Below are 22,258 nucleotides of genomic sequence, written 5' to 3'. Positions count from 1 at the left end.
CGCCGGCTCCGCTTCCCCGCCCGCCGGTCCCCGCTTCCCCGCCCCGCATACCCGGTCCCTGCCCGTCCCCGCCCGTCCCCGCCCCACATACCTGGTCCCGGCTTCTCCTGCCGCCCGCCCGCCGGCTCCGCTTCCCCGCCCGCCGGTCCCCGCTTCCCCGCCCCCGCATACCCGGTCCCTGCCTGTCCCCGCCCGCCCGGCCCGCATACCTGGTCCCTGCCCGTCCCCGCCCGTCCCCGCCCCACATACCTGGTCCCGGCTTCTCCTGCCGCCCGCCCGCCGGTCCCCGCTTCCCCGCCCGCCGGTCCCCGCTTCCCCGCCCCGCATACCCGGTCCCTGCCCGTCCCCGCCCGTCCCCGCCCCACATACCTGGTCCCGGCTTCTCCTGCCGCCCGCCCGCCGGCTCCGCTTCCCCGCCCGCCGGTCCCCGCTTCCCCGCCCCCGCATACCCGGTCCCTGCCTGTCCCCGCCCGCCCGCCCGGCCCGCATACCTGGTCCCTGCCCGTCCCCGCCCGTCCCCGCCCCACATACCTGGTCCCGGCTTCTCCTGCCGCCCGCCCGCCGGCTCCGCTTCCCCGCCCGCCGGCTCCGCTTCCCCGCCCGCCGGTCCCCGCTTCCCCGCCCCGCATACCCGGTCCCTGCCTGTCCCCGCCCGCCCGGCCCGCATACCTGGTCCCTGCCCGTCCCCGCCCCACATACCTGGTCCCGGCTTCGCCTGCCGCCCGCCCGCCGGCTCCGCTTCCCCGCCCGTCCGTCCGTCCGCCCGGCTCCGCTTTGCCGGATCCAGCCACGTGCAGGCAGCGCGGTAAGGGGGCAGGGAGGGGGTGGGGGGGTGGATAGGGGTTTATCTCGATCATTGGTTATCTCGATGGCTTTTGGCAAACCCCTAGGCCGTCGAGATAACAGGGTTTAACTGTACTTTGGAAGAGAAATTGTTTAGAATCAGTTTTGCAGTGTTGCATATCTTCAGGTTAGAGTGAAAGCATCTAATTGGGAACACAGTTGATTTTACTTGTCTTAAAGGGACACTACCAACTTGAACTTTAGTCAACTTTTAAGACAGATTAAGTAGTTTCCAACATTACATGTGCTTCTCAGTTGCTTTACAAGTGTTTGAATTTTTTTCTTTACAGCCACAATTTCCTGTTTTAAGGCATTTTTCTTACCTTGTGTGAAAGACCAACACAAAGTGGAAACTATATGCAAAGTACTGTCAAATGCACAAAGTAAACAGAGGTATTAGAGGAATTCACTTTTTTTCAGGTATAGTAAATTTAGGTGTTACTGAAAGAGTAGTTAAAAATGTTTTCAACAGAAATGAAATATGTACGTTTATTTCTAATTAGATTAAGGATCAACCTTCCCCTTAAATTGGACAAGTCTTGCTACCGTAGATCTTGCTTCTACTTCAGTGATAGTAAATAGCATTTTCCTTTGCAAAGAGATTTGTAAAGCATGCAGTTAATGTAGTCTGAAGCATTGACATTCACCAAATTAGGTGGCATGAGGTCTTGCCATTGTAGTCACTTTATTGACAACTAAATCTATTTCTAGAGAGAAGGTTAGACTTGTCAGATATTTATATAATTTCAAAGAATTTGAACTGAAATATTGACTGGTTCACATATGCCAGAAATGATATTCACATTTGTAATGCTACAAATCTTCAGAAAAAAATTAATAAGAGATTCCCATTGTAAGTTCTTCAGCTAGACAACATTTTTTACCAGAGTGGATTTATACTCTGTCGACAATAATTTAAGATTGGACCTTTAAGTAGAGCAGCTACAGAATAAAACATTGAGAATAATGGGTGTTGGTTTCCTTCTCCAAAGATGTATACCATACACCTGGGGGAATTCTGTGCCAAAAATTTAAAAGTTCTGCGCACAATATTGTAAAATTCTGTAAAATTCTGCATATTTTATTTGTCAAAATACTACAATCACGTCAGTTTAAATTATTTTGGTAATTTATTTCAAAATGCCTGTCAGCAAGTATGTCTGTAATAATACAACAAAAAAGATTCAGCAAATGTTTTTTGATACATAGATTCCTTACTAGGCATATTAATACAGAACTTTGAGTAATAATTCATTTAAACTACAATCCTGAAATGTATTTTCCACACCCCACAGAAGCAGTGCCAAGGCTTGGGGGAGTCCAGGGTAATGGAGCTGAGGGAGAGGGAAGGAGACTGGGAGTGAACCTGGAGGGTTTGTTGGCTATGGGTGGGAGAAGTATGGGTTTTTTGGCTGGGAGGGGAGGCGGAAGGATTGTTAAGGAGTTGGGGAGCCTTCCCCATTCAGACCGTGGCTGACCGCTAGCTTTTCCCATTCAGTCAGGCATGTCTCCTCCACTGTCTTCATGTGTCCCTGCACCCCCACTCAGCTACCCTGTCCCTATGTCTTTGCACTTCCACTCAGCCATCCCCATCCCCATATAGCCCTGCACCCCAATTCCCATTGTGCCCCTGTCCCAGTCTGTCCCCTTGCACTAGCCCTTCTGAACCCCAATCTGTGGCCCCCTGCAGCTCTGTGTGCCCCGCTCTCTCTGTCCCTCCCGCATATCCCATGCCTCCTCACTTAGCCCTGTGAGCAGGGTGCTGTGAGGAATGCAGGCTTTCCTTCCTTCCTTCGTAGCTGCTAGTGAGCCAGCTGCCCTCTGTTGTGGTGCCAGAGTAGCCCCTGCTGGGTGAAAGGCATAACTGCAGCACCTCTCAGGCAGAATGTGTTTTCTTCAGAGAAAAAAAGTCTGCAGAGGACATGAATTCTGTGCATGTGCAGTGGCATAGAATTTCTCCAGCAGTAAACCAGACAAGAAGGGAAACTTGATTTCAGGTATCTGAACTTTATTTTGTAAAACAAAGAGCTGAACTCTTGAGGAAACCCTTACCTTTTGCTGAAACAGTTATTCATTAATTAATTCCTTTCACCCCATTCCCCCCCACCTTCCAAAATAACCTGTGACAATTGAGCATTAGAATTCTGCCCACAGCAGATTTCAGTGACCAGTCTGTAAACAAAGAGCATTTCCTCTGTTCAGTCTATACCATCAGAGGGTTAGTGGCACTTATTCTTCCTTTATAACAAATTAAATTAGTTCATGCTGGAGCTGGAAGGAAGAGCTGCAGAGTTCACAGGAATATTGGCAGGGAGTCTTTCCATCTCAGTGGTTTTTGATGTACCCAGCTTAAAAACCTTTTCTCACAGCATGCCCAGAAATATTTCTCAGGTACTAAGCAGTGTGTAACTCAGTAGGTTGGGTTGAACATGTGGGAGTTGTGTGAGGAAAAATCTCAGAATTGAACTCTAACAAATGCTCTATGATTATGCTTGTGTATTTATGTACTTTTTAAAGTAAACCTCCAATTCTCCTGGGAACAGGGTTTTTTGAGAACTCCCTGTGCTCTTCCATGTTTTTATCCCTTTTTCCTCTATAACCCATTTCCAAATGTACTGCAAACAGTTTTCCTGGGTGCTGGCTGGTGAGTCTTGCCCACATGTTCAGGGTTTAACTGATCGCCATATTTGGGGTCGGGAAGGAATTTTCCTCCAGGGAAGATTGGCAGGGGCCATGGGGGGTTTTCGCCTTCCTCTGCAGCATGGGGCACGGGTCACTTGCTGGAGGATTCTCTGCACCTTGGAGAAAAACCACGATTTGAGGACTTCAGTAACTCAGACATAGGTTAGGGGTTTGTTACAGGAGTGGGTGGGTGAGATTCTGTGGCCTGCATTGTGCAGGAGGTCAGACTAGATGATCATAATGGTCCCTTCTGACCATAAGTCTGTGAACTCCAACATTAACTACAGTGAGAGCTTTTTATTCATGTTTTATTGTGGAATATTTTTCCACAATCTAAAATATAGGATGTTTCAAAGTTACTTTTTCTACATGAGATTGTCATACCCAAAGGATTGAGGGAACATTAGCTAGCCCCATTCTTTTCCCATACCAGCCAACCTCTGGGAAGACTGGAAGGACTGCACCACAGTCCTTCCATGGTCTCTACATTAGCCAACAAGCTGGAATGGTTGCTATATCCATTTTTATGATGCTTATGCTGGGAGTTCCTAGCTACTGGCTTTGTGGATTTCATGACCCATCTCTTGATGGGCTCCTAAATCCCTTCTTTGTTGGGATCGATGCTTTCACAGTTCAGGACAACTGCACCAGTCATCTCCGTAGTCCAGTAAGGGCATCCATTCCCAGACTTCCAGCTGGCACCTCTCTTGGGCAGGGAGGCATCTCTCTCCCTCCTGATGGGTATTTCCAGACCTCACAGTTCACTGCCTATACTGTGATATCCCAATCAAGACAAGCTTCCTAAACAGACCAGCATCTCCGCTTTGCTTTCTCTTTGAAGGCAATGAATAAGGTAATTGCCTGTGGTTTTAAGTTACCACACAGCGTATTGTAAGCAAGCATCTTTATTCTTAGGGTAAAAGCATTACAGAGAAAACAGTAAAAGAACCTACACACATGCTTACTAGAAATCACCACCTATCTCCACAAGGCCTCTGGTAAGTGTCAGTTCTTCCAGGCCTTCCCTAAGAATTGGTGCCCACCCCTTGGACAGAAGGAGCTGTCCCTTTGCTGGATCAGAAAGGAAAGTTCTGAGTCAGTTTAAACTCAGTCTATTTATCCTTTCTTTGTCTCTTGGCCTTTGGAGAATCCCCTTTGAACGAGGATAGGCGAGTCTCCCCAAAAGGTGGGGACCTGAATGAATTTGCCTAGTAACCCTCCACTCTTTTTATTTCCTGGAGAGCTGTGATTACCCTCTGCCCTGGAATTACATACAATCCCTGGCCCCCAATGATACTGTAAGATCTCCCAGAGATTTTTCAGGAAATTGCTATATCTGCTGCAAGTGTAAGTCTCACTCTGGAGGCCTGGATGTGGAACCAAACTGCCCTAATATGAGTCTTAAGTGACACAAAAGGCCTCAGACCAACCCTCTGTGCCTGGTGAGTTTCACCATAGGGCAGCAGAAGGCCAAGAGGAAAGATTAGAGAGACAAGGTGGGTGAGGTAATATGTTTTATTGGACCAACTTCTGCTCTTGCTCGAAAGCTTCTCTCTCTCAACCACAGAAGTTGGTCCACTAAAAGATATTACCTTACCTACCTTTTCTCTTTAATATCCTAGGCCTAACATGGCTACAACTACACTGAATACAAGAGAAAAGATTACCCACTTGGATTTGAACAACAGATCATTGCAGATATTATTCTTTGTCTACCTGTACTGAATTTCTGTTGTTGTCTGTGGGGAAATCTGAAGGGAGAACAGAGCATTGGCGTAGAACTATAGAAACTGGAGATGGGAAATGTGGATCTGAGTTAAAACCTTGCCCAAAGGGAAGTAGTTTTGTACAAAATTAAAGAATGTAAGAATTTAAGATGCCTTGCACACATAGGTGGTGGTAACACTTATCCAGAACAATTCTTAAACATTACAACTTGTTATATGGTCACAATTATATAAAAGTCCTTTTTTGGAGGCTGTATCTTACAGATTGATGAGAGTTTACAGGTGGAAATGACTTATCTCCTTGCCAATGCAGGATTGTTCCCTTCAGAACACTTACCAGTGCTTTGTCCAACCTAGCTATAAATGTTACAAGCACTGAGGCTTTCTCACTTTGCTTGGGAGACTATCAGATCGTCTGATCCTGATACTCATACATTTAGGAAGGGAAAATTTCATTCTATCATTGCTGGTTATACCCCTCATTCACCATCCTCTCCATTGTGGATGTTTTCACCTTTCCAATATTTGTGTATGCTAAGTTTCCTTTAGTTGCAGACCCCAAGAAGAACTTGCAAAGGAAAAAAAGACTGTCCTCTGTTTTTATTATGATGTATAAAGAAGACCTGAAAGAGTTTATAACCCCCCCAAACAAATAAAACTCCTGCTTGAGAAATTCACAACTATCTATTTCATCTTCCCTGCTCTCGCTGGAGAATTCCCAGGAGGATTAGTGCAGTGGAGCAGGTGTTTTCTCAACCCTCAGTTGAAGGGATGGAAGGAAGTGTTTGGATTTTTACCAGAGGAAGTTAGTTTTTCCCAACGATTAGGAATGTATTTCAACACAGGGTTTTAAACTATCTAATTAAAACTTTTCTCCTTTCACTTGTGATGTTCTGCTAATCCCTCTGTTATCTATAGTCTTCCTTGGAAAATAGGGTAGATCGTATGTGATACTGTTTTTTTTTTTTCAAGTGCAATTTTTTGTCATTTAGAAGCAAATTGGGCACAACCCCACTTTTTTCATTTGTAAGACACCCTTAAATAAGCTATATGTATTGAACTCTAATCTTGATTCATAAATCAGTCAACTTACCAGTTTTGCTTCTCTGAACTCTTTCGTGTGTTTGGGGGGGAGGGGGTGATGAGGTGCTGCTGAATGAGACATTCTAGAGCTGGTCACATTTGGACTGTATAAAGAGGGACTACTGCTTTCCTACCTGTAGCTTTGATGATTGTGTGTGTATACAGCACACAACTACATCACTGTGTTTTTGTTCTGTTGCACTGCACGCCTGTCTAATTGGATATCCATCATGCCTAGGTATCCTCCAACATTATTGCTTTCCCGATTTCTCCCTCCCGTTGCATAGGTATTCTAAACTATCTTCTCCCCTCAGCAGCATTAATTGACACAATACCATGTTATTGCTTGCCAATATTTTTGATTGTCTGTGGCTATGATTTGTGTGTACTTCCTTTGTGTTAACTGGTTTATAATACTTCCCAGTTTTTTATATCATTTACAAATTTAATTTGCATCTTTTTAAGAACTCAGGAGAGCCTGGGTCATGGTACTTGCCCCTGTCTTGAAGTGATGCAATTTGTGATAGAAATTTTGAATGAAGACCAAGTAGCTTTCACTGAAATTCCTAGATTTTTGTCATTCTAACTATTTTTTAAAATGTTCCTAGTTGTGGAGTTGTTTCCACATGAGGGGAATACAGTCTCCAACCATTCCCACAGCAGTATATAATAACTTTAGAAATTTAATATTCTATACTTTTGCAATGATATCCTTATATTAAAGGTTCTGTATAGTAGACTTGGGTGCTGCTGTAGCACTTTAATAAGACCTCTATAAGGTGGTGAGATAAAGCTTGGAAATTAAAACAAACAAACAAACAAAAAAACCCATTTTGTTCTTTGAGTGTAAAAGCAATTTTGTGTATGAGCTCTAGGTGGCAGAATTGTTCCGTGGTCCTGAAATTCACAGCTATTGCAGTGCACTTGATATCTGAAGCAATCTATAAGGGTGAAGTATGCCCAGTTAAATTAGGAGCTAGTATCCTTGTTCCTAGCTTGTTCAAACTGAATAAATTTGTAGTTTAAAAATGGTGACTGTCTAACAGTATGAATGTGAGATTTTTACCTCACCCAACTTGTCTCTGTAATACAGTAACTCCTCGCTTAACATTGTAGTTATGTTCCTGAAAAATGATATTTTAAAGTGAATCCAATTTCCCCATAAGAATTAATGTAAATGGTAGTAGAGGGGCTAGGTTCCAGGGAATTTCTCTCTCTCTCTCTCTCTCTCTCTCACACACACAGTTTTAAACAACCACTTTAATACTGTACACAGATAGGGGCTGCTGTTCCACCCTGGTTCCAAGCCCCCACCATCTAGCTCCAATGGGTTGCTCTTTCTGCAAGCAGTGAACAAGCAGGCGGCTGCCAAACAATTGTTATAAGGGAGCATTGTGCAACTTTAAACGAGCATGTAATCCAATTGATCAGCAACGAAACAACGTTAACTGGGCTGTTAAGTGAGGAGTTACTGTATCCAGCATGGCCACAACAACACTGCAGATCTGATGGAAGTTTCATTTTATGATCCCAATCCTCATTTCATCTTTATGGGAATTTACTTATGACTACACTAGTATTTGTAATGGAGATCAACATACATATTTTGTATGTACGTTTTTTGTTCTGTATAAGAACACCCCCAATATGTGTTGTACCTGCAATTAAGGCCAGGTTTCTGTGCCCTTGCTCACGTAGACTACTGTTCAATTTTACTCCACAAATAATCCCATTGAATTCTTTGGGACTACTCATGAAATAAAGTACTATTCTGTTTGAATAAGGGGTTTGTAATTTGGTCCTAAATGAATAATCCATCACACAGGAGCAGCATTTCTAACAAAAGCTTGTCTATGCCGGGGAGTTGCCTTCATGCCTTAGTTTCCTTACCTGAATAGCTATCGGGGAATGGCTCTCCATGTGAACGCTTACTGTACATTGAGTGACATTGTGCAGTTTAGGTTAGGCCACTTCCAAACGCACTTTTAGTGCAGAATAAGTGTGTCTGGACAGGGAGCTAGCACAAAATAGCTATTGCATTTTAAATTCACACCCTTGCTTGTTTTACAATAGCTTTCTTATATAGACCAGCCTCATGGAAACCCTGAAGGCAGAGTCCATTTTCCATAAAAGTATTGATAGGGGAAAAAAAATAAAAATGAAGCAAATGGACTTCTTATGCAGTTTTAGTCATTGTCTGTCTTTGACATATTGTAATGTTTATAGCTGTTTCAAACTTCTGAATTAGTCTTTATTCTGTTTCACATAAAAATTTCAAATATCTTTTTCATGTAATACCCTTTTAATATAAAAATACTAGTGGAATAAAGTGTAATAATGCAGAACAAATGAGGTGTGAAATCTGTTCTGTGAAACATAATCCACACATTTAATGGAAATAGCTATCTGCATTTTCTGCACAGACTGTAGTACACTATAGAACTGCTGAAACCTCTAATTAGAACCGTAGGAAGCAATACTTTATTCAAAGAGCAGCTGTTTGTGAAAGGTTGTGTGTGGCTGTTGTATTTATACTGCTACAGAATTTAATTCAGCCTCTAATCATTTCACGTTCTTTAAACATCTCACACAATCTTAAAATGTATTACTTACTGCAATGTCCCATAATAAATCTCATGCACACTAACCTAACCACAGACCCAGTAAAACTTAGTTGTCAGTCCATCAGTCTACTTCTTCTTTAAAAGCCCAGCTAAAAAGATGGGTTAAATGTGGGTACCACTTGCATTAAAACAATACTGGAAGTTCATCTACCAGTCAGTAACAAGCCACAGTGCAGACAAAATCTGCATGTAATATAGTTTGACATAGAGATCTGCTTGGGTTTAATTTTTAGGCGTGACAGGACCTGAATCAGAAAGGGGTGGAGTCATTTTCCAATCCAAACCTCTTTTTCTACCTGCCAAGCCTCAGCCAGTACCTCCATTTCCTGTCTGTGGTTTTGGAATGTCGATGGCTGCATGTGCTGGCGAATGTCTGCCCTGTCCCGATGCACTGTGTATGCTGTGGATAGAGAGGTGCTGCAACTCATCAGCATGCTCACCCCGCAGCACATGCAGAGCAGTGATGTGGCAGCGGCTGGTTGCCAGGTGCAGAGCACTCTGATGTTACAGTGCCAATCCTACAGGCGAGGAGGAGAAACGACCTGATCCAAGCCAGGGAGGGTCTGGTTATCTTCTCATTTGACCTGACCTGGATCCAACGTTTCTAATGGGTTTGGGTCAGAATGAAGGGCTCTAGTTTGACCGACTTCTCACTTGCCACCTGAGACTTTCATTCTGCAGGCAATGATGTCCAGCTCGTAACTTGTAGAAATGAGGCCTGAATTGGCACCAGTTGGGCAACATTTGCACTTCCCCATGTCATTTAAAAACCAAATGGATAATTCTGGAAGTGAAGATGGACTGTTTGACTGTGGAGCACTCTTCTTTTTTTTTTTTTTTTTTGTTTGGTTTTTTTTAGTATGATTTAAAAGAAAATGATTCATTATATTTGCCTGACTTTTGTTGTATTTTCCTTGCTCCCCATCTGCAGCTGTCCTGTTCTTTCACACTTTTCGCTTCCCAGCAGATTTTTTCCCCTTTGATTGATATTTTGGTGATTTCAGGGTTTTTTAAAGGGTAAATGGAAAATTCTGATTAACTTTTGTACTTGATAACAAGTTTGTCCATATAACATAATGAATAAATAGCAGGTACAGATGAACTCGGAAGCAACTAGAATAGCTTCCACATGACTGACAGTAGTAACCAGACAAAGAGAAACGACAAACAATGGGATTTCCATGTAGTCAGTAGTTTTTAAAGTACTTTTCAAATTACCCAAAGATTTCAATAAGGAAGCCATTGTTAGTTTGTGCCCCCAAATGGGGGAATTTTAGTAATCTAAAAGTGCACAATTTGGAATTTAAGTTAAATTTGGAGCAGGAGTTAGAGGAATTTTCAGACACAAGTGTGTGTCGAGATGAAAAATGAAAGCTTAATGTTGCTTCTACCTTTCAGAAAGCACTAGCTGCGTAGGTCAGCTGGTTGCAATACTGACTTTGACTGTCTTTTTTTTTTTTTTTTTTTCTGTCACAAGATTGTAATTTTGCGTTCCAGAATGAGCCCACATGCAACAGTGAAAGCTTCATTTTTGAATGTTTACTCTTAATATAGATGTAGGACTAAAGAGATATAGATAAGTATTGGTATTAGCTGCAGCCAGGACTGAAAATTATAAGAAGCAGGACTGACTTTGTGTGTGTTGCCAACTCTTATGCCCAAACAAAACTAATTATTGTCTACCATCACACCACTATATGCAGAGCTGGTCTGAGTGCACCCCAAACTTAACTGACTTTAAGCATCTCTGTGGGTGAGTTTTAGATGTCCTTCTGCAGAAGCTAAGCCCAGCTGAAGAGTTGTTCCTCCCTCCCTTTCCTCTCCACCCACTCTTCTCCAAGTTCAGAACTTACTTGGAGATCTGTGGAAATCTCCTGCTGTTCCCTACGTCTCTGACTGCATCTTTGATAGTCATGTCTTTATACATGTTGTCAGGCTGACAATATGCTGCTTCTTGTCTCGTATCTAAAGAAATGGTGATTTAGTCATGGTTTTTACACTGGATCATGTTACTGAAAGCTATATTCCGCTGCAATTTCTTTTTAAAGAGACTGTTCTAACGTACATTTAAATACACTGTAGCATTTGGGAGGGCAAACTTGTTGGCTTGAGGGCCCCATCTGGGTATGGAAATTGTATGGTGGGCCATGAATGTTCACGAAATTAACAATTCAGAGATATTCAAATAAATGTTCTTTATTAAAGATACATTTTGGTAGAAATAAACATAAAACCTTACTTACTGTTATAAATATACCATCATAACAATGTATTACAATAATTAAACCAAACATACCCCCTTTCCACGCCCTTTCTCTCTAGCCTGGATTTGTTGGGCATCAGCTTCCAGTCATTGGAACTCATTGAGATTCACCAGCCCCTGCTTTCAGAAATCTCCATAGGTCTCGACAGCCCAGAACTGTCACTGAACACTGAGCACTCCGGGGTGAACTACTCTTTCTTTTATCTTCAGCAGTGGAAAATGAACACTACTGAAACATCAGTCATCTAAGCCAACAAGTAGTTGGCATGTGGGCTTGCACATTCCAGGCTCTGATGGCTTGTTTGGGTTGTGCAGCCAGAATAACATGCGTGCCTTCATGCAGGTCCTGAACACACAGGGAGTGCCAGGTGGGCGCAATGTGGCAAGTCCCCCACCCTGCTCCCGAGCGGGAGCAGCAGGGCAAGCTCCCGACCCCGCTCCCCAGATTAAAAGGTCTGACGGGCTGGATGTTGCCCACGGGCCATATTTTTCCCACCCCTGCTTTAGCATCTGCACGCAGGTATCTTTGCAATCATAAATGGCTGAGTATACTCCAGTTTCAAAGGATACGGTCTCAGAATAAATACCATAAATACCCAGTAGCTTTGTTTTGGTGCTCAGCCTGCATCCATTCCACCCTATTCTTGTATTGTTAATAGAGCTGGTTGTGTTAATAATAATTAATAATAAAGTCTCAAAAGCTTTAATTTCAATGTAAAAATTGTTTTATGAATTCCTCCTCCTCATTTTCTAACCAGCTAGAATGAAAATTTCCACATAAAATGATTTGCAGATATTTCCATAAACTTCATTTTTTGACCAGCTCGGATTATTAGTCACATTTTTTTAGATGGGGCAGAACCAAGGCTTAAGCAGGCCAGCATTGTTCTAATTGAAGCAGTAGTCTCAAGTTCTGCAGGCTCTTTGAGTAGGACAGTGTAATTGGTGGATGGTTGCATTGACAGACAAGCCCACAGTGCTCCAGGGTTGGTAGTTGCTAAGTCACCCAGCTTAGAAGCTGGGAAATTCTCTGAAGCCCAGCTAAAAATGTTTAGTTGGAATTATTTTTTCTTAATGGATTCAGATTTGGGTGTTAACCTTATAGTCCCTTAAGGTTTCTGCTAAGATTTCTCAACCCAAAAGATGGGAATGCACTTTATACTGCTGCTGCAGCCTGGAAATCTAGGAGCACCAATGGTTCCACTAAACTCCTTTGATTACAAACCATTGAGATAAGAGAAGCCATACTTCTCTGTTGAAGTAGCAATCATAATCAGATAGCTTTTCCTTTCCTACCAGCATAATAGGAATTGCCACATCAGACTAGACCACTAGTCAATCTAGCTAGGGTCGGTACATGATATGTCACCTTTGTATTGAGTTTGATGGCTGTTTTTCATCCAGAGCATTGTTATGGAGAGGAACAAAATCGTAGAATCTGGTTTCAGTCAGGATAAAAAAGTTTGGTGGTGACAGGCTAATGATTGCTGAACTTAGGTGTCTCCATATCTTTGAGGGGCCTCACCTACATTGAACAGATTGGGTGATATGATGGAAATCCATTAGATGTGTGAGTGTCCTGGCACAATGATTCAGTTCATTAGGCACTCCCAAACGGGTGAACAAAGTCTCTATAATTTGTATGCAGTTTTTCTCTGTTTACAAGTAGGCATATACTCTTTGAAGCACATGTGTTGACTCAAAAAATGTCTTCTAGCTGTATTTCTAGTGTTCCAACCAGCTTTGATGGTCAGTGGGATTCATAAGTGTCTAACTTGTTTTCCAGAACTTTGCCAAGAATATTTTTGCGATTCTTCAGTCAGTAAAAGCCAGAGAAGAAGGTCGTGCACCTGAACAGAGACCTGCACCAAATACAGCACCAGCGGTAAGAAATAAATCATCTTATTATGGACCTGCTGGTCGTGGCTCCATAGCTAAGGTTGAATTGAGTAAATAATGGCAAGAATTCTTCTGAAACTACTCTTCATTTTGTTTGGTTCTAATTAAATAAATTACAGTAACTTTTTCATGCAGAACTTTTCCTTAGATCATCTTTACCTTAAACTGTATATAGTGGTTTTGGAGGAGTTGAATACGCTTCATTTGTTCAATATGTGTTGCCACTTACAGACTGAACAGTTAGTGCCAACTACTGTATGTACCAAACACTCACTAGCATTCTGCAGCTACTTGGAAGAATTATATTAGATGAGACTATAGCCATTTCCAGCAAAATGCCTTGCTAACTGTATTTTTTTGACAGATAAAGTAGTAAAATGTTTAAGAATCTGGAACATGACTCTTGAGCAGCAACAGATCGAATCAGCTGTCCTATGCCTGTGTCAAATCAAAAAGATAGATTTGCTACAGACTAGGGACTGAGTGGCTAGGCAGCAGTTCTGGAGAAAAGGACCTAGAGGTTACAGTGGATGAGAAGCTGGATATGAGTCAATAGTGTGCCCTTGTTGCCAAGAAGGCTAATGGCATTTGGGGCTGTATAAGTAGGGGTATTGCCAGCAAATCGAGGGACGTGATCATTCCCCTCTATTTAGCATTGGTGAGGACTTATCTGGAGTACTGTGTCCAGTTTTGAGCCCCACAATACAAGAAGGATGTGGAAAAATTGGAAAGAGTCCAGCGGAGGGCAACAAAAATGCATAAGGGACTGGAGCACATGACTTATGAGGAGTGGCTGATGGAACTGGGATTGTTTAGTCTGCAGAAGAGAAGAATGAGGGGAGATTTGATAGCTGCTTTCAACTACCTGAAAGGGGGTTTCCAAAGAGGATGGATCTAGACTGTTCTCAGTGGTACCAGATGACAGAACAAGGAGTAACAGTCTCAAGTTGCAGTGGGGGAGATTTAGGTTGGATATTGGGAAAAACTTTTTCACTAGGAGGATGGTGAAGCACTGGAATGGGTTACCTAGGGAGGTGGTGGAATCTCCTTCCTTGGAGGTTTTTAAGGTCAGGCTTGACGAAGCCCTGGCTGGGATGATTTAGTTGGGGATAGGCCCTGCTTTGAGCAGGGGGTTGGACTAGATGACCTCCTGAGGTCCCTTTCAACCCTGATATTCTATGATTTACATTTTTATTGTTCAGGTCTATCTAGGCATTAGAAAAACAATGGTTTTGAGTTGTGATATTTACTGTTGAGTTTAATAAAACTTAATAACTAAATTATTGAACTCCTAATGGTAATCTGCTATGAAAGCCAGTTAATCTTACTTCAGCTTATTTTGATACCTCTGTGCTATATGTACCAGATTGGAGAAGCAAGATGAATTTCGACATTTAAATGCTTGCTTTATGCTGAATTTCATAAATTGTTCATAGGACTACTCAGACATACAGTTTGGAATGATTGTAACTGTGTGACTAAGTCACCCATGAAAAAGATGCATGAATCGATATTTAGTGCATCGTTAGATTGGTAGCATTTTGAAAATGCATTTAAATATGCCTTTTTTCCCTCTCAATTTAATCTTGTTCTATAGGTTTAGCACCTCTTTATTTGTGGTGGAGTTTTCTGTGCATGTGGCTGAAGAACCAGCCATTTGTTGTCAGATGACAATTCATTCTTGAGCCCCAAGATGTTCACAAATGAATGGAATTGATAACTATGGATTTCAGTCAATTAACTCAATTAACATGGCTTTCTGTTGTTACTTTTGTCTTGCTTCAGAATGTTGTCAGTTCTCTAGATTTGCATGCCATTAAGTATTTCTTTAAAATATATCGTCTCAATAAGAGGTTAAAATGAAGTTAATTAAAAGTACCAACTGTCTGAAAACTTACACCTACATAATTGCCCGAAACTGTAAAGTCAGTTCACATACAATATTTTCCAAAGTTCAGAGACTAAAATGTCTTAATCAACATATATTTTGAGATGCAGTAGCATATTTTGTTTGCTATTTTGTTTTAGGATCCCACTTTACGGACTAAGCAGTCTATTCCAGCTGCCTACAACAGATACGATCAGGAAAGATTTAAGGGAAAGGAAGGTAAGTTGATCTCACAGTACTAATTAGCATTAAGGAAACACTGCATTTGAGAACTGAAAAGTGAAACTGACTTGCCTGTTTTTCATTGTCAAAGCTGAATAAAGTGCAAAGTATAAGCCCATAAATGATGACTGAAACATCTTCACATATAGTCTTTGGTAGTAACACAAGCTAGGAATCTTATTTATTAAAAATGATTTTTTTAGCCTTAGCCTTTAAGAAACAGATTGTCTAGTTAAAAACAAAACTTACACGTTAAACACTTTTTTGTTCAGTTTCAAGGCAGAGATAGCATAAGTAGTTTAAACTCATAGGGCATGGGTATGCACATATATTAGTTAAGCCAATAGTCAACTTCAATACTAATTAAAAAAAAAATCCGATAGATTATGTATGTCCTGAAATTAAAGGGAAAAAAATCCTTTAAAAAAAAAAAAAGTTGAAGGTTCTTCTGTTTCTAATGGGTGCCTCAAATATTTTGGGCCTAGTACATAACATGTTCAGGTCCATTATTCTTTCCCGTCCCTTGGGAGGGAGGGAGTTGGTTGAAAGAGTGGAGATATGCCAACCTATACTTTCAGAGGCACTGATACATACCTCAATGCTGCACTGGTGCTCTTTTTTTTTTTTTTAATTTTTAAACAGCAAGATTAATTCATAGACTGGTGTAGTGTTCGTGGAAATTGCCTCAATAACTTTATAAAGTCAGCCACAGAGCCAGAGACTGGCCTTCAGATTCCTTAGGAGATTGCTAAGGGAATACCTGGGGATTTCTTCCCTAGCAATGAATCCACACTGGGGAACTGCTAGTCAGCCATTTCTTTTGACGACTTGGGCACTAAGAGTGTGTCTTCACTACCGGCCGGATCGTATGGCAGCGATCGATCCAGCGGGGATTGATTTATCGCATCTAAATCGATCCCCGAGTGCTCTCCCGTCGACTCTTGTACTCCAGCTTGGCAAGAGGCGTAGGCAGAGTCGATGGGGGAGCGGCAGCAGTCGACTCACCGTAGTGAAGACACTGCGGTAAGTAGATCTAAGTACATCAACTTCAGCTACTTTATTCATGTAGTTGAAGTTGCGTAACTTAGATTGATCCCGCCCAGTGGAGACCAGGCCTAAGTGGTGTATGTGTCTGTGGTGGTTTTTTTAAGAGTACAAAATTTTGAAAAATTGGAAGAGGAGTGTAATTTAATTAAAACCCATGTGGAGCTGGAGGAGCTATGGTTTTTGTATCCTAAACAGCAGAGACTAAAGATAATTTGTAGTTTTTTTCTGTACCATACAGTGTACCTAATGTGTGTGGCTTAAAATCAAATCTGACAGTTCTTCATATGTATAATGTATTTATATATACTTCAGTGCTACATTTAATATGAGATAGTGACCCCCTGCTCTGAAGTGCTTATAATCTAAAGACAAAAGCAGATACAATAAAGCTATCAAGCTATGGTTATCTTTTTATGGAGACCTTATGGGACCTGGGATTCTGGGAAAGATTGAAGGACAAGAGAGCTTACTTGGCTTTGACGCACAGTAACTCTAGTAGCTGAGCCATGTAACTTCCATTATCATTAATGATGATTAATAATTGAGACAAACCTGGGTCCTCTGCATTCAAAGTTTCCAACCCATGTGGGTTCTATAATGTATTCTCTGTATGGCATCTTTTTGATTGGGTGAGATTGAGACTCATGGTGGCATCTCAAGTACCCATAGCTTTGTAAAAAGGGAATGTTCACGTTCTTATTTCTAAATCTATTTCATGTCCTCAAAGATATAGAAGCCATGGCTTTACATCTTTAAAAACAAAAAGCCCTGTGGGTTTAGCAGAGCATGGAAATAAACACTGACAAACCTTTAAGCAGAACACATCAGCCTTTGACAAAGTGCAAATAATTTTTGGAAATGTAACCATCTGATAAAAATAATAACCTTCAATGTATGATGTACCGAACTTTAAAGTGGAAAATAGGTTTAAGCTGCAAAAACAGTAACACTTCATAACTATCAGCAGCTAAATGTCTATTGCTCTGTCTTTTGCTCTGTAGTTTCTCCTTAATATTCTGCAGGTCAATCAACTTTCATGCCATCCTTTAAACTTGTTATGATTCTATCCTGTTTTTAACAAATTAAGTGTGACAGCTGACTTTTAACAATTAGATTATATTAAAAATAAAAAACCTGATAGATTGGCATATTCATATTTTTTCTATTGTATATCCATCCATTTTATGGATGAAGTCATATGAAAACTTGGATGTTAAATATCTAAATGAATACATAGTGCAGCGGTTCTCAAAGTGTGTGTCGGGACCATATTTTAATGGGTTGCCACAGCTGGGGTTAGACGTGCTGGGGCTGAACACATAAGAACATAAGAACGGCCGTACCGGGTCAGACTAAAGGTCCATCTAGCCCAGTATCTGTCTACTGACAGTGACCAATGCCAGGTGCCCCAGAGGGAGTGAACCTAACAGGCAATGATCAAGTGATCTCTCTCCTGCCATCCATCTCCATCCTCTGACGAACAGAGGCTAGGGACACCATTCTTACCCATCCTGGCTAATAGCCATTTATGGACTTAGCCACCATGAATTTATCCAGTCCCCTTTTAAACATTGTTATAGTCCTAGCCTTCACAACCTCCTCAGGTAAGGAGTTCCACAAGTTGACTGTGCGCTGCGTGAAGAAGAACTTCCTTTTATTTGTTTTAAACCTGCTGCCTATTAATTTCATTTGGTGACCCCTAGTTCTTGTATTATGGGAATAAGTAAATAACTTTTCCTTATCCACTTTCTCAACATCACTCATGATTTTATATACCTCTATTATATCCCCCCTTAGTCTTCTCTTTTCCAAGCTGAAGAGTCCTAGCCTCTTTAATCTTTCCTCCTATGAGACCCTCTCTAAACCCCTAACCATTTTAGTTGCCCTTTTCTGAACCTTTTCTAGTGATGTAGTCTCCTCACCTCAAAAAAGATATTCTATCTGTACACAGTATTCGAGATGTGGGCGTACCATGGATTTATATAAGGGCAATAATATATTCTCAGTCTTATTCTCTATCCCCTTTTTAATGATTCCTAACATCCTGTTTGCTTTTTTGACCGCCTCTGCACACTGCGTGGACATCTTCAGAGAACTATCCACGATAACTCCAAGATCTTTTTCCTGACTCGTTGTAGCTAAATTAGCCCCCATCATGTTGTATGTATAGTTGGGGTTATTTTTTCCAATGTGCATTACTTTACATTTATCCACATTAAATTTCATTTGCCATTTTGTTGCCCAATCACTTAGTTTTGTGAGATCTTTTTGAAGTTCTTCACAATCTGCTTTGGTCTTAACTATCTTGAGCAGTTTAGTATCATCTGCAAACTTTGCCACCTCACTTTTTACCCCTTTCTCCAGATCATTTATGAATAAATTGAATAGGATTGGTCCTAGGACTGACCCTTGGAACACCACTAGTTACTCCTCTCCATTCTGAGAATTTACCATTAATTCCTACCCTTTGTTCCCTGTCCTTTAACCAGTTTTCAATCCATGAAAGGACCTTCCCTTTTATCCCATGACAGCTTAATTTACTTAAGAGCCTTTGGTGAGGGACCTTGTCAAAGGCTTTCTGGAAATCTAAGTACACTATGTCCACCGGATCCCCCTTGTCCACATGTTTGTTTGACCCCTTCGGAGAACTCTAATAGATTAGTAAGACATGATTTCCCTTTACAGAAACCATGTTGACTATTGCTCAAGAGTTTGTTTTTCTATGTGTCTGACAATTTTATTCTTAACTATTGTTTCGACTAATTTGCCTGGTACCGACATTAGACTTACCGGTCTGTAATTGCCGGGATCACCTCTAGAGCCCTTTTTAAATATTGGCGTTACATTAGCTAACTTCCAGTCATTGGGTACCGATGCCGATTTAAAGGACAGGTTACAAACCTTAGTTAATAGTTCCGCAACTTCACATTTGAGTTCTTTCAGAACTCTTGGGTGAATGCCATCTGGTCCCGGTGACTTGTTAATGTTGAGTTTATCAATTAATTCCAAAACCTCCTCTAGTGACACTTCAATCTGTGACAGTTCCTCAGATTTGTCACCTACAAAAGCCAGCTCAGGTTTGGGAATCTCCCTAACATCCTCAGCCGTGAAGACTGAAGGAAAGAATCCATTTAGTTTCTCCGCGATGACTTTATCGTCTTTAAGCGCTCCTTTTGTATTTCGATCGTCAGGGGGCCCCACTGGTTGTTTAGCAGGCTTCCTGCTTCTGATGTACTTAAAAAACATTTTGTTATTACCTTTAGAGTTTTTGGCTAGCTGTTCTTCAAACTCTTCTTTGGCTTTTCTTATTACACTCTTGCACTAAAGTTGGCAGTGTTGTTGTGCTCCTTTCTATTTGCCTCACTAGGATTTGACTTCCACTTTTTAAAAGAAGTCTTTTTATCTCTCACTGCTTCTTTTACATGGTTGTTAAGCCACGGTGGCTCTTTTTTACTTCTTTTACTGTTTTTCTTAATTTGGGGTATACATTGAAGTTGGGCCTCTATTATGGTGTCTTTAAAAAGGGCCCATGCAACTTGCAGGGATTTCACTTTATCCCTGCACCTTTTAACTTTTGTCTAACTGACCCCCTCATTTTTGTATAGTTCCCCCTTTTGAAATTAAATGCCACAGTGTTGGGCAGTTGAGGTGTTCTTCCCAGCACAGGGATGTTGAATGCTATTGTATTATGGTCACTATTTCCAAGCAGTCCTGCTATAGTTACCTCTTGGACCAGCTCCTGCGCTCCACTCAGGATTAAATCTAGAGTTGCCTCTCCCCTTGTGGGTTCCCGTACCAGCTGCTCCATGAAGCAGTCATTTAAAGTATCGAGAAATTTTATCTCTGCATTTTGTCCTGAAGTGAAATGTTCCCAGTCAATATGGGGATAATTGAAATCCCCCACTATTATTGGGTTCTTAATTTTGATAGCCTCTCCAATTTCCCTTAGCATTTCATCATCACTATTACTGTCCTGGTCAGGTGGTCGATAATAGATCCCTAATGTTATATTTTTACTAGAGCATGAAATTTCTATCCATAGAGATTCTATGGAACATGTGGATTCGCTTAAGATTTTTACTTCATTTGAATCTACACTTTCTTTCACATATAGTGCCACTCCTCCCCCTGCACGACCTGTTCTGTCCTTCCGATATATTTTGTACCCCGGAATGATTGTGTCCCATTGATTGTTATCAGTTCACCAGGTTTGTGATGCCTATTATATCAATATCCTCCTCTATCACAAGGCACTCTAGTTCACCCATCTTATTATTTAGACTTCTGGCATTTGTGTACAAGCACTTTAAAAACTTGTCCCTGTTTATTAGCCTGCCTTTTTCTGATGTGCCAGATTCTTTTTTATGTGACTGTTTATCATCTGATCCGGCCCTTACATTATACTCTTCAGTCCTCTGCTCCTGACTATAACCTGGAGATTCTCTATCATCAGACTCTCCCCTAAGGGTACGTCCATACTACCCGCCCGGATCGGCGGGTAGCAATCGACTTCTCGGAGTTCGATATATCACGTCTCATCTAGACGCGATATATCGAACTCCGAACGCGCTCCCGTCGACTCCGGAATTCCTTCACCGCGAATGGCGGTGGCGGAGTCGACAGGGGAGCCGCGGACGTCGATCCCGCGCCATGAGGACGGGTAAGTAGTTCGAACTAAGGTAGTTCGACTTCAGCTACGCTATTCGCTGCGTACCTTAGTTCGACACCCCCCCCCCCCCCAGTGTAGACCAGGCCTAAGAGAAGTCTGTGTCCGATCCACATGCTCCTCTGCAGCAGTCGGCTTTCCCCCATCTCCTAGTTTAAAAACTGCTCTACAACCTTTTTAATGTTTAGTGCCAGCAGTCTGGTTCCACTTTGGTTTAGGTGGAGCCCATCTCTCCTGTATAGGCTCCTCCCATCCCAGAAGTTTCCCCAGTTCCTAATGAACACCCCTCCACCCAGTCCTGAAACCTTTTGGCTTCAGCTTTGGCCCCCTTGCCCAGGGTGGCAGGGCTTCCTCTCCCCCGGCACAATCTTCTAGTAATTTTTGTTGTCGGAAGGGGGTTGCAGTGCAATGAAGTTTGAGAACCCCTGGCATAGTGAAATGCATTTGAAAGATCATTTGGCCTGGGTGACAGCAAATCATATTGGGCACTAATGCCAGTCTTGAAAACATAGAAGAAAGCAAGTTGTCTTGTGTGAAGAGCTGAATATGTAGTGTGGCATTCATTCTTGTTACCAACAGGATTAGTTTTTGTAGGGTTGCCTTTAATATGCTAACTCTCTCTTTTAGAAAAAGAATGTAGTAATTGATTATTGAAAGAGGAGTGCAGTGTGCTCAAACATGGTGACTACAGCACTTTCATTTCACCAGACCAGGATCTTTTAAACTACAAAATTCTCCCAACTATATAGATTTCTTGTCTATTGCTTGTATCATATTTTATATATCTGCTTTTACAATTTGAAACCTGTGTCAGCCATAGCAATGTGCACTTCTTGGATAGACTAATGGTTCACCTATCAGTCAAACTAGCTACTATTTGATTTCCATATGGTATAAAATGTAGGGAAGGGAACAATCATAATCTTTTCAGAGGGGAGATAATGTGGTTCTGAGCCTTGTTATATCTGGATGGCTCAAGAGCAGTCTGCCTCATTGCTAAATTTGTGCTAATTGAAGCATCCACAAAATACAGTTAAGTTAAAAAAGAAGTAAATTGTAGATCTATGCAGCATAGTGATTAAATATGCACACAGTAATCTCATTATTGTAAAAGAAAATAGACTGTACTCTAACAAAATTGATAAGAGCTCTTTTAAATCAAGTACAATAAACAACCAAAAATTTTGAATTGCATTTAACAAAACAAAAAAAAAAGCCCCCTTCTCTCTCTGTCTCATGCCTAGGCAAGGAGGGTGCAGTTTCCCCATGGAGTTAGTTAACACAAAAGAGTAACTGGCTGGCAGTGTTCTTGTT

General features: G+C 41.6%; 1 protein-coding gene across 2 annotated transcripts in view; it reads left to right on the top strand.

The window, feature by feature from the left end:
• CDC73 (cell division cycle 73) overlaps window positions 1-22,258 on the top strand; it is a 180,990-nt gene that overhangs the window by 24,016 nt on the left and 134,716 nt on the right. For both annotated transcript variants that reach the window (XM_045026657.1, XM_045026656.1), the window contains exons 8-9: window positions 13,009-13,107; window positions 15,150-15,228. In XM_045026657.1, coding sequence (XP_044882592.1) covers window positions 13,009-13,107; window positions 15,150-15,228 — 178 coding nt within the window. The remainder of the gene's footprint in view (window positions 1-13,008; window positions 13,108-15,149; window positions 15,229-22,258) is intronic.

The sequence above is a fragment of the Mauremys mutica genome, chromosome 8 (genome assembly GCF_020497125.1).
Source record: "Mauremys mutica isolate MM-2020 ecotype Southern chromosome 8, ASM2049712v1, whole genome shotgun sequence".
NCBI lineage: Eukaryota > Metazoa > Chordata > Testudines > Geoemydidae > Mauremys > Mauremys mutica.
The sequence above is the reverse complement of the archived record's forward strand: the minus strand, read 5'-3'. Positions and strand labels throughout refer to the sequence as shown.